General features: G+C 37.9%; 1 protein-coding gene across 4 annotated transcripts in view; it reads left to right on the plus strand.

Moving 5' to 3' along the window:
* The window catches only part of pex5la (peroxisomal biogenesis factor 5-like a), an 89,978-nt gene that overhangs the window by 71,927 nt on the left and 4,573 nt on the right, over positions 1-13,478 (plus strand). For all 4 annotated transcript variants that reach the window (XM_057337133.1, XM_057337137.1, XM_057337135.1 and 1 more), the window contains 4 exons: positions 9,027-9,143; positions 9,559-9,702; positions 10,757-10,827; positions 13,145-13,351. In XM_057337133.1, the coding sequence (XP_057193116.1) occupies positions 9,027-9,143; positions 9,559-9,702; positions 10,757-10,827; positions 13,145-13,351 (539 nt within the window). The remainder of the gene's footprint in view (positions 1-9,026; positions 9,144-9,558; positions 9,703-10,756; positions 10,828-13,144; positions 13,352-13,478) is intronic.

Here is a 13,478-nt window from a genome sequence, read left to right on the forward strand (position 1 = left end):
GTATTCCTGTTGAAATAAAAACAATAGAACCCTGCCCAAAATACAACATAAAATGTAATGGATTTAATGGTTATAAATGGGAATTGTACTATGGATACTTGTTGTCTACTTGTATGTGATGGATTCTATTGTGGGATGGTAAATCCTATTGGAATAAAACCCAAAACACACTACAAAGAGGAATTTAATTTAAAAATCTCATTCTAATTAAAAAATTCATTGTTTTTTTTCAGCAGGGATGGTATTTGCATTAAAACCACAGTATCCACAAATTTACCATTTTCTAAATATAGGAACCATACTCCAATTAATAATCTTTAGTAAAACCACAGCAACTAAACATACCATAGTTTCATTATATTCATTATTATACTAGCTATAGTTTATGTTTGTAGTTAAATTATGGTAATAAGTCCAACAAACACATGGCTTCTACACTTTACTATTTACAAGAACCTTACTACTTACTGGTAAATTGCTGCTAAAACTGGTAAAGGGAATATACAAAATAAAAGAACACTGCTCATAAATACATATAGGCCTAGGGGGCTAATGAGGATAATTAGGCTAAATGATCATACAGGATTATATCTAAACTAAACATATGTGTGCTAAACATATAAAGCTCTTAAAGGAGTTGCTCACTGCAAAATTTGCCCCCATTGACTTTCCATAGTAGGAATAAAAACTACTATGGAAGTCAATGGGGGCAAATTTTGAAGTGAACTACTCCTTTAATACCACTGATTCTGTGAGCTACTCGGTGTATTCAGTAGGGTGCTTCAGAGGCAAAGGTATACGACAATAAAACAATGCACAACTGACATAAAGGAAATTTACTTTTAATACTTGAGTACTTTTAAAAGCACGTACTTCTGTACTTTTACTCAAGTAAGAATCTGTCTTTNACAACTTTTACTTGTAGTGGAGTAATATTTGACCAGTAGTATCTGTACTTTCACTCAAGTAAGGAAGTTGTGTACTTCGTCCACCTCTGCATATTTGACAGTTCATGCTGAGCAAAAGTCTCCCGCCATGCTATTTTAAAATTTGCATACAGAGAAAAATGTGTAAAGGTAACTCAGTGCGCATGACAAGTCAATCCAGAGGCATTGTGAGCGTGTGAGAATGTCAGGTGTGGACAACAACATCTCGGATAAGAGAGAGAGAGACACACAATAGAGAGTGGGAGAAAAAAAGAAAACCCTGCGTTGCTGATGCTGGCATTTCTCCTTGCCTCCGGCGTGAGGGGTTGGCAAGGGCAGGGCCTTTTCTCCTGTCGATGGCTGACCATGTTTTCTCTGACTCCCGTGTTGTGTACGTGTGTCTAACAGGGCCGTTTGAGCAAAGACCAAAGGTGGGGCAGCACACTCCTGTCCAGAAACCAGTCTCTGGAGGAAGAGTTTGAGAGAGCCAAAGCAGCAGTCGAGGTAAGACAAGTCTCAGTGTCATCACCAGAACGAAAGACGGAAATATTCATAAGCATCTCATCCACTTGAGTGCGGAGGCATCTTGTATGGAAAGGCAAGGGAGGTCACGCCTCCTTAATAAAAATTTGAATGAGAAACTGTAAAACAAACAAAGTAGGGAACAAAACAAAGCAAATATTATGATGCATGAGTTTATATAGTGTGTAAAGCACAAATCAACAGTGACACCAAGTTTTAGTGAGAGGAGAAAATGCCTCGCTGTGATTGGTTGATTACTCTGCGAACGTGATAATGTCCGTCTATCATCTGTTCTGTAGTCCACGCGTCGAACCGGTGGAAACAGGCTATTATAATATAATAAACAACTCTCAAAAATGTTGTTTTTGTGATCTTAGCCAGACATTTTTGAGATATCTGTCTTTTCCATTCAAGCAGATGGGACATTGCAATTATGGCCACCGAGTGTAAAGACCTTCCTTTAAGGGACTTTGCTTTTGGTACACTAGGTCTCAATTAACTTTAACTTTATGCTCACATTCATGTGATTTTTATACAGTTGTAGCTTTGAAAGAGTTGAGCAGAAGCCTGTTGTCTTGAGTACAATGTGACTCTAATTAGACTTACTTAATAATTGATCGATTATAATGTCAATTGTGCTGCTCATGGAACAAGTTGAACCATAAAACAACTTTCCATTGCTCAATGAAAGGAGAAAATAGGCCAGTCACAGAGCATCAGGTGCCAGAGAAGGTATTGTCCATACAGAAACTAGATATGGGACCCGGCTATCCAACATCAGTTCCTCTGCTTCAGTGATCACAACCGTTGATGCATTGGAAGAAATTACTCTAAGGTCTGTCCCTCAATAGCAAAAAACATGCACACAACATCTATAATTAAACCAAAAGCTTATTTTTTGATATAACAGCTACATATATATTATTTTGAGCAGCATAGCATGGGGAGCATTTAATTTGTCTGAAGTTTTTTGAATTACCCGTCTTGAATACACAAACAAATAGCTAGAAATGACAATAAAAGTGCTTAATACCTTGTTTAAATCACTAACTGCTTAATTTTTTGTTGTTTTGATGAGTGTCTGTTGTGCAATAGAAGTTAGCTATTGTATTGCATGTGTTGCAGAGGTTGGATGCTGGGGGCAAAAACATGGACAAGAACATATGAATAATAGAGGAGAAAGTGGAAGGACATGTAAAAGTGAACGGAGCATTTTTCACAAAATAAAACTGAAAGCCTGAAATTAAAATACATTTTTCTTATTTTTAGCAAATGGTCAGGAAAGGAGGTGCTTTACCTTGCTCAAATGTTCAACCGCACAAGATGAGCTGTTGTATTAATTTACTATAAGGTTTGTCATTTTTGCAATTCAGTTACCATAACACGTTGTGTAATTGTTTTGTTATTAAACATAAACAGTTAACATAAAAACCAATTTAATAGACAAATGAATTAATAATATAAAGCTATTAAAGATATATTTAATATCTTGCAAATTAAAAATTAGATTATAATTTAAAGATTAACTAATTTATTAATAAAATCAAATATCAATTGATTAAAAAATATAACATCTTGCTAATTGAAATGAAAAATATAAATTTTCAATTATTAATAAAATCAATAAAATCTAATATCAATTGATGAATTAATAAAATATATTTTTTCAAATAAAATAATAATTTTAATATCATATTTCAATAAATTAGGGGTATTTTGTTTAGTTTTTCTTTCTTACAATGACTTTGTTCCTAGTTTCTAGTTTGGAACGGGTATTGAAAGGGGTCAAAACAAGTAGCGATTCTTATTCCTGCAATGGAAACAAATAGAGTATTAATCGATAACATCCTCCTTGGGTTTCGATCATTACACGAACCCTGGCCTTCATGCTGAGAGCTGCCCTTCTTCCTCCAAACCATCTAAGAACCTGTGTATATTTAATCTGATTATTAGCTGAACACAGGCGCTGAGATGGCACTAGGGACGGGGGGACGTGACACCCTCAGATTCATAGTGACCCGAACCGTCTCCCTCACTGTCCCTAGTACGAAAGGCAACAAACATTGGTAAAACGAAGAATTAATCATGGTTTCCGCTATGTACATTAGCCTAATTAGTTGTGGACAGGCCCGCCGCTCCCTTAATTATTTTGCCGTCACTGCTTCAGAATCGGGTCGGGGCTGACGCACAATAATAATCTACCGGTCAGCATAACTTTGTACCCACGTTCTCTCTACACGCTGTTCTGTCAATAAACACACACGATGGTGCTGCCCCCGACGTTTACGTTCTCTGTGCTCTCTGTTTGCTGTTGCTAGCCTGCGACTCCTGACCCCTCCCCCGGGGTCCTATGAGTAGCTGTTAGATGCCTCAAATGTTCCTGTAGTAGTGGTAACCATAGTGATCAAATGCCATCGTCTATGACTGAGCTGGTTATTTTTCTGGACTGAAAAAAAATGAACTTCATAACCGCCACATAAAGGCAATGAAGAGACAAAAAACAGTCACCTAAATTAAACAATGTAAGTATCCTATGCCTGTTGATTTTTCCCATATGTGGCAGATTAGTATTGTTATTTATTTTTAAAGCACTTAGCAAACACAGCAAAACTTGGAGAGCATGACTATGCAATTAGGTGAGTGGACAGAGGCAAATAGCGAATTAACACAAAAAGAATGGTTGGATAAATCAAACAATTTATCGTCAGGAAATAATGTTTTATCTGGACTTGCAAGACTAAATTAGGGTCCTGGCATAACAGTATAATCTAACCCAATGTACTGTATAAATTGACTGAGGTAAATTGACTGATTTATGTGTAAGTGTTTAAATAAAACATATTTTGCAGAAGGCATGAAGTTTTGGTGGGTGATTGGCATACTAGACCAGTGTTTCCCAACCCTGCAGGCACACCTTCCAGAATGTTTTAGTTCTCTCCCTATATGAAACACCTGATTGATTAGTTGAATCAGGTGTTTTATATAGGGAGAGATCTAAAACATTCTGGAAGGTGTGCCCCGAGGACCAGGGTTGGGAAACACTGTACTAGACAAATAACAGTTTGATCATGCATTGCTAGTGTTGATCAGGCAGGCCTTTGTTCATTATTGTTTATCCATGATTTCAAATAAGAATCCTCCAATGGCTTTTTAGTGCAAACCATTAGCCCAAATTACGCAAAGTAACTACTTGAGCACTAGTTAAAGCCCAAATTATGCAAAATTGCTTGGTCCCCCCCAGTTAAAAAATCCCATCTGCGCCCCTGGTTGAACAAACACCTTGATTGTTCAGAAAACTGTCTGGGACACTGAAGCTAGTTTCCATTCATTTCCATTCGCTGATGTCTGGAATGAAGAATAAATTGAACTGAAAAATTGCTAGTCTCGCGGAACAGTGTATAAAGATGCAAAACGGAAAATACATTAGCGCCCAGCAGTCTAGGGGGAGGATCATGTTGAGATGTAAGAAACCGGATGCAGCTGAAATTATGATGTGCTATTTAGAAACAGGCAAAGAGGTGAAAACAGACTATAGGCTTTGCTCTGCTTTGCTCAGTGGCAAAGATAGCACACAGTTGTGTTAAAAAGGGATTTAGAGGAGCTTAAAGCTCCTGTCTGCAATTTCCACACACGAATTGACAAATTACAATGGATTTTAAAAGTCAGAATGTTTAAATATCGGGTGTCTGGATGGAATCTTATGACCTATTGAGACTTATCATATTTTTAAACCCTTTTTTGCATTATTTATTTAGCACAGAAAAGTATGATCAGACAAGCTTTAAATGTGTAACAGTGTATTAATTCATCCTTTAATCTTTCCATCTTCTAACATATGTTTTATGATGCAAAATGACAGAAATTCGTTTTATCGGGGAGACTATATAGACAGCTTGTCAATTCTTTTTTATGTGTTCTCAACTCAACTCAACTCAACCCAACCCAACCCAACCACAAACAACACAAACCCCCTTTTTCTCTAAGAAATATAACATTACTGAAACAGCAGTACATGTACACTTTTTTTCAAATGTTTTTTTTGTAGGAATTAAGTGATTATGGTGGACATTAATAAGTAAATATGACGAAATGGACTGCCTCGAACTGTAGTTAAACCAACCTTCTGAATCTTTAAATGTGTGGGTTTTAAGATTTTGGTGGCTCATCCAAGCTCAAAAGTTAACCTTTTAGTAGAGATAAATAGGTTACATCTTTCTGTATTGAAAAGTTCGAATAACAGTTTCCCTCCACCGCCCCAATGTTATCTTTTTTCCTGGTTTTCTATTATTATGGACAGTAAGCGATCTAACATGTCCACATCATTCTTAGATAGATGGACATGTGAACTCATTAGTTAATAACCATCAAAAGGTTTTGTTGATCACCCATGCTTATCTGTCAAATTTTAAATATTGTGCATTGATCCATAAACTCTCATTAACACTCTTCCTTATTCATTGACACAAAGCTTTGGATTTAACACCAACTAGAGGGAAGAATAATACCTAGTTCACCCAAAAATGAAAATGATGTCATCGTTTACTCACCCTCAATTCAAGTCAATTTAAACTTTTCTGACTTTGTTTCCTCCGCAGAACACAAAAGAAGATATTTTGAAGAAAGTCGGTAACCAAACACCCCATTCACTTCTATTGTATGGACACAAAACCAATGCAAGTGAATGGGTGCCAGTTAACAACATTCTTCAAAATATCTCCTTTTGTGTTCTGTGGAAGAAAGAAAGTCATACAGGTTTGAAATGACAAGAGGGTGAGTAAATGGTGACAGAATTTTGTAAGACAATTCCTTTATGGATAACGTATGAATTCCAGTTGGAAGTGAACTCTGGGGGGAGTAGAGCAAAAGTTCTTAGCCACAAGAACTATAGGCTTTGTGTACTGCCCAAATAGAAATAAAGGTATGAGACTTGTGAACCAAAGGGCATCTGTTTCAAAAACAGCAACTAATTAGAAAAGACTTTCTCACCCCAGTGGATCAGGACGGCCTTGCTCATGTGTCTGTTGGTTTAAAACGAGAAGAAGCACTGAAGAGCACTGACCCCCTTCCGTGCTCCTGTTAAGGCCCCTGTCATGGCCTGCTGATCTCCTGACAACATTTCAGTCTTTATTGCACAGACAGTATAGAGCTCTATCTCACACTGTCCCAAGGGGAAAGCAGTACAGCTGAGGTAAAAGTAATCTGAAGGAAAGATGCCCGTCTTGAATGACAGATAATGTCATAGGGCATTCAGGAATGCTTTTTCTGTATCTGTAGAGCTTTAGGGCATTTCATAGCTCTCATTATTTTCGCCCATGGATTTGTGTTCTTTTTCAGTGTTCCTGACATATATTCCATCGCAAGAATGTACTGGATGCAAGTAGACGTGCATGAATACTGTGGCATCACTATACTATATATATAGTAAAAAATAAGGCAGTAAAAATTTATAAGTAAAATTACATTGGCTTTACATGTCATTAAGTAGAATCAAACTGGCTTTATAAGTCATTTCAACTTAATACTGTATTTAACCATTTCTACTGTTAAAAAAGATGTGGGTAGCATTAAAGCATCCAGAGTGTTTCAGGACATATGATGAATTGGCCACTGCTCCAGATGTCAACCCTCAAATGGAGGCAGCTGTCTGTGTTTCTGCCAGCCAAGTGTCAACATGCCACACTATTAACTCTTGCTACAACAAAATAGAAGAGAACTGAAAGGAGTAATTCACCTTCAAAATTCAAATTCTGTCATCATTTACACCTTCCTGCATTCATTTGAATGGCAACAATTTATTAAAATGCCAAGAATTTATTCAAAAAATACAAAAGTCACTCTACTGTAAAATTAAACAAAGTATATATTTATTTGGTGGGCAGATGACCATTTTGGGTGGCACCCACCCATACCCACTCCCATTGAGAGAACTCAATGAGAACTCAATTTAGGAACATTTTACAATTATGATAACTTAAAAAATCCAGAAAAATGTCTTTCAAGCCTTCAGTGAAGATGTGCAGTGAAGGATGTCAACCCAGATCCTCTGGCCATTAAAACGTTCTGTCAGGCAGTCTTTCCCTGGTTGAAAGATAATGAGTCTTCAACTTTAACCTCTGATGTATTGGATGGGCTCTGTGCTGAATTGTTTGGGGGGGACCAATTACTGTAATTGGGCACTTAGTGAAGCTGTTGGCCATCATAAAGCGCTGAGGGGCATTTATCTCCTCAATAAGAGATGTGTCATTGAAGAAAATAATTTCTCATCAACTTTCAGTTGCACAACATTCTCATCATAAATATAATCTGTGAGGGGATGAAGAAGCTTTGGAGAGTGGATGGCTGTCTTAAAGGGACAGTACACCCAAATATAAAAATTCTGTCATCATTTACTCACCCTCGAGTTGTTCCAGATCTGTATTCATTTCTTTGTTCTGATGAACACAGAGGAAAATGTTTGGAAGAAAGCTTGTAACCAAACAGTTCTTGGCCACCATTGACTACCACAGTAGGAAAAATTACAATGGTGGTCAAAAGTGCCCTAGAACTGTTTCCGTTTTTTATTTTGTGTTCAACAGAAGAAAGACATTTATAAAGCATTTTTTCCTACTATGGTAGTCAGTGGTGGCCAAGAACTGCTTGGTTAAAAAATGTATGATTGATAATGTTTTGTGTATTCTAAGCTCACGTTCCAGTTTCACTGTCACAAAGATAGATGTAGATGACCTGATGTTGCTTTGCGCTTTCCTAATAGAGTTGCTTTACATTTATGTTCAGAGAGTTGGTGTTAAATTCTAATTGAAGTTTGATTGGTTGTCAAAGTTTTATTGTTCATCAGCTGGAAAATCGCCTAAAACGATCCCAACTATATCATTCCTCTGTATCGTTATGTTAAAGTTGTGATGTGGATGCTTCTCTTAAATCTCTTAAGGGAGTCATATGACACGGCTAAAACGAATATTTTTAATATGGCTTTACTCTGTCAATATTGAAGACACCAAGGTTCTTTAAATGTAGGTTGATATTATGTAAAGAACAGTGATTTACAAAAACGACTTTAGTTAGTTTTCAAGCTAAAGTTTTGTGAAGTGGGATTTTTGTGAAAAACATGCACTATTCCACTGTAAAATGTGCAAACCAGCACATCTGTTTTGTGTATTTGGGCCCTCTCAAATCATTTTAAAGCGTCTTGTACTCCTGCATTAATTCCAAGTGTTTCATCGTACTCGCTTCACTACCTAATGCTTGGAGAGAGGAACACTTTTGATTAATCAAAGTCTAAACGAGATTTCCGAATGGCCTAGACGGCTGTGAGTTGAATGACTAGCTCGCATGACTGTGTAAGTCTTCTCTTGCCATCAATATTCATGCGCAGTGATTCATTATTCAGATTGCCGAGCACAGGGAGTTCACAGGCATGTTGATACTGATTCAAGACATTTCTAAGTGCTCCACACCTGCGGAGAACCAAGGACTGCGATTACCAAACTTGATGATGTTATGGGTTTAAACTCTTTTTAGAGCTACATCTGTGTAGTTTATGTCTTCTTTATTGGACTCTGTCCTGCTTTTCTCTCATAGTCCGACACAGAGTTTTGGGACAAGATGCAGGCGGAGTGGGAAGAGCTTGCCCGCCGGAATTGGCTAACAGAGAATGATCAGCAACAGATTCCTTCTAATGTGTCTCCGTATGAAAAGGTACAGGACAAACAACACCTTGTTTTTTTGAAATACAGTATAAGGCTCTACACACAATGGTTTCTTAAAGTCTGGGGCCTGTACCTGTAGTCTGAGATTGTGTGGTGTTCTCATTCATTTGCATTTTTGTCATTTATAATAATTAGTAAACAGTCAAATTAAAGCGAACTTTTAAAAAAAATACATTGTGTAACTTTGTAGAAGAGTAAGTATGATTTTTTTAGAATTTCTTAGAATTTGGAATGTTTGTCTAGTGCCAAAACCTGACGTATGTTAGTCAGGCAGAATTTGAGAATGTTCTAGTATTGCAAATGCAATATTTTTCTTTTAAAGGGTCTTATTTGGACCCCACTGTAAATACATCAACCAGATATTTGTAGTATTATTTGATTATTTCTTTTTTTTTCTTCCTCAGGGATACTACTTCCACACAGATAACCCTTTTAAAGACTGGCCTAATGCGTTTGAGGAGGGATTACGGAAGTCGAGAGAGGGAGATCTGCCTAACGCTGTACTGCTTCTGGAAGCAGCCGTCTTACAGGACCCTCAGGATTCAGAGGTGAGCGAGTCAGGTTCGGCTACTTTCATCAAATCAAAGTCTGCACAGCTTGAAAACAGTAACCTACATGTTCTGCCAATCAAAATCCTTCATACCCACAACCTACAGCGATAAGTGCTAGTTGAGTCCTTGCCCACACTGAACATTTTACAGATCATAGAATGATTAGCTAAGGCGGGGGTTCCACGTTCTCACTGATTTTCACTGAGAGCTTTCTTTTTGTCATAGCGTTTGACAGTGACTGATGGAAAATCATTAACAGCCCTAAAACGGAGTAGGTTTCTTTTATTCTGACAAAAACACAGACACAGCCAGCCATGTTAACATATTTTATTAACTGTAGTCATGTCACATGGATGGTTTTTAAAAGCAGCCTTGTCCTACAGAAAGTTAATAAGATTATCACCTAATAACTTGTCTTACCCGTTGTTCATATCCCTACGGATGCTTCATAAAAGGGATTGTTCGTTCCAAAAATGTAGATTATTTTTCATCGTTTATTCACCCTCGTGCCATTCCAAACCTGTATGACTGTCTTTTTTCTGCAGAACACAAAAGAAGATGTTTTGATGAACGTTGGTAACCAAACAACATTGGACCCCATTGACTTCCATTGTGTGGACACAAAACCACATTTCTCAAAATATCTTCTTTTGTGTCCACAGAAAAAAAAGTCATATGCAGGTTATGAATGACATGAGGGTGTATAAATGATAACAGAATTTTTATTTTGGGGTGAACTGTCCATTTAATGCAATGTCTTAAACCGTAGTTAAAAACGTAAGTACTGGCTTCATGTTTTGCTATACAGGATTTTCAAATCTGTTTCATAAACAAGAACAAAACCCAAACAGTGACAACAGAAATCCATTCAGGACAACAGAAATCCATTCAGGCCCTTACAAAAAATGTGTTGAATGTCTCAGGTGAATGCCACAGGTGAGCCAGTCATTTCCCCGAGGTTAGCACTGCTGCTCCTGCACAATAGACCCTTCTCACCAGAGTCGAGGTGATAACCCCAATGCTTATTGTTCAATACCTATTTTCTTGGCAGGCTTGGCTGGTGCTGGGAACCACTCAGGCAGAGAATGAGAATGAGCAGGCAGCAATTGTCTCCCTCCAGAGGTAAGGAAGCATCCCCACATGAGTCCTGCAGTCATCACATTTACAGTAGGATTGGACTGAGAATTTATCCAAATGAACAATGCTGATGCTCATTCGGCTTGCACTAAAATAAATTTGAGATTACGTTTAAACAAGATTAAGAGTGAACTTTTCCAGAACAGTTTCCAGAACTGAATTGGAATAGGTAATGACAACAATGCCCTTTTCAGAGTTCTCTAAAGTGTGGAAGTTCAAGCAGAAGAATGTCACACAGGCCTTGAATCAGACACACCTCTATGTGGTTATCTGTGACACCAATTGAGACAAAGCTCTATGCTGTGCCCTCTCCTGCTTGAGATAAAGAGCTGCTGTAATAACCCGGTGATCCAATTAAAATTGCATTTCATAAGCACAGGGGCCGTTGGGAGATTACATTCTTTTCTGATAGAACAGCCAACCATAATCTTTTACAATGTTCCACTTCCTCGGAACGACTGAGGGGGTGAAAACTCCAATCTGTGTTTGTTAATCACTGGTGACACTTGAGGCTGTATATTCATACTGTGCATCTTTATAATCGGCATTATTATAATCGCAAAAGAGGTTTTAGAATGTATTTTATTATGAGATTGTCCACAATAATATTTAATCTTGTCATTTTTCAAAAGTGTATCATCTGTGATTGTAGGGCTACATGATAATGGGTTAAAGAATAATCACGATTATTTTGCTCAACATTTTTTATCACGTTTAATCATCACGGTTATTCTGTCAGTTTAGAACTTTTTTCTTGCACTTCATCATTTCATTACACTTTACAGCCAATTAATATACATTATAATCTGTCATTGTTAAACTTTTGCAACACCCTATTTCAGAGCTCTCTATCACATTAACCCATTATTATCACCACGGTTATTACTAATGTCTCGTGGGTGGCATAAATCGTTATCACGATTAAAGTATGATTAATCGTGCAGCCCTAATTTGATTGGTTCATATGTTCCAAATCATACTCTGTTGGGCTTTAGGGGTTCTTTAAAACCAAGAGAAATGTCATATGAGGTCTGGGCATTGAAGCATTAGAGTCAGTCATCTGAGAAGTAAATGCCACATGACTAATCGCCCTGGTGTCAAAGGTCTCTGATTGGCTGACACCGCCATAAGAATGTGCACAGTGCCAAGCCATTCACTATAGTCGGTTTCAATGGCAACAACATAAACACACATTATGTGGCCCAAACTTAACTTCCTATTGTTGAGTAGTTTTAATTTCATCGAATACAATTAACATACAACAAAATATTAATGCAAATTAAAATAAATTGTTATATTATAACCAAACACAGACCGGAAGTTAACTTCGGGCCAGGCGCGTGCGTCCGATGAAACCGTCTATAAACATAGATGGATGCTGAATCGACCACTGAATCGACCACTAAATCGTAGGTCAACACTTCCACCATTTCACATTAGGGAAGTCGCCACAATTTTCCAAGTCTAACTGTTAAGAGTCTAAATTGATCATATACATTTAAAATCAGTTGTAAACGTAGAAATGTAAACATTATTGTGCTTTTAATCTAGAAAAACGTCCCTGTTTGCTAAGCTTGTATGTGTTTATAGGGCAGTCTTGCCCTGTCCAATATGGCGGCAACATTGACATATTGCAGAAATGGGCCAAAGTGGTCAATACTGTCCAAGTCATGCCTTTTTTTCATTTTTATGTATTTAATGGGATAGGACAGGAGCATGCTGACAGGAATGCTTGGTAAGAGATAGGGGAGTGTGATCGGTAAAGGACTCTCGAGACAGGAATCAAACTTGGGTCGCCGTAAGCACACTGGCACTATACTGTATGTCGGCGTGCTAACCGCAGGGCCATCGATGTGGACGCCAAGTTATGCTTTTAAGAGCCAACCCAACAAACTGTTCACTATATAAATCTACTTTAAACTAAAACTTTCTACTTAAAAAGTGCTTTCCCCATGAGCAGAGTATTATGTACTTTTGATGCATACAGAAGTAAAATAACTTGGACATAACTTACTTGGCCAGGAACAGCTAAAGAGCACTGCATTACATCAAAATGCATTGTTCCATCGTTTTTCTTGCCCTCATAAAATAAGAAACATGGGTTGTAAGCACGTTGATTATAGTTTCGTGAAACATGTAGACATGGACCCAATGCAGACACATAAAATGACACATGTATTTGGGCATGAATTAAAAGCAGCACCAATCAGGAAGCATCTGCCTCTCATGATGGCTGTGAGCTAATTAGTGTCCATCAAAAGCAACGGATCCTCAGATGCTTCCCTGTCATGTGTGTGTGCAGGTGTCTGGAGCTCCACCCCAACAACCTACAGGCCCTCATGGCCCTGGCAGTGAGCCTGACCAACACAGGGATGAAGCAGGAGGCGTGCGAGGCACTGCTGGGCTGGATAAGACACAACCCCAGATATAAGCATCTACTGAAGAGCCGCACACACCTGCAGGCCTCACCTGGCTCACGGAGACTGTCCCACTCTTCCTCTATGGGCTGGTATGGATTTGACAGAATGCAAAAAATGCTAGAAAATCCACCTTAAAGGGATATTTCACCCAATAATAAAAATTCTGTTGATATTTATTTACCCTCATGTTGTTTAAAACCTTTATGTGACGCTTTC

Source organism: Triplophysa rosa, linkage group LG7, assembly GCF_024868665.1.
Source record: "Triplophysa rosa linkage group LG7, Trosa_1v2, whole genome shotgun sequence".
In the NCBI taxonomy this organism is placed as follows: Eukaryota; Metazoa; Chordata; class Actinopteri; order Cypriniformes; family Nemacheilidae; genus Triplophysa; species Triplophysa rosa.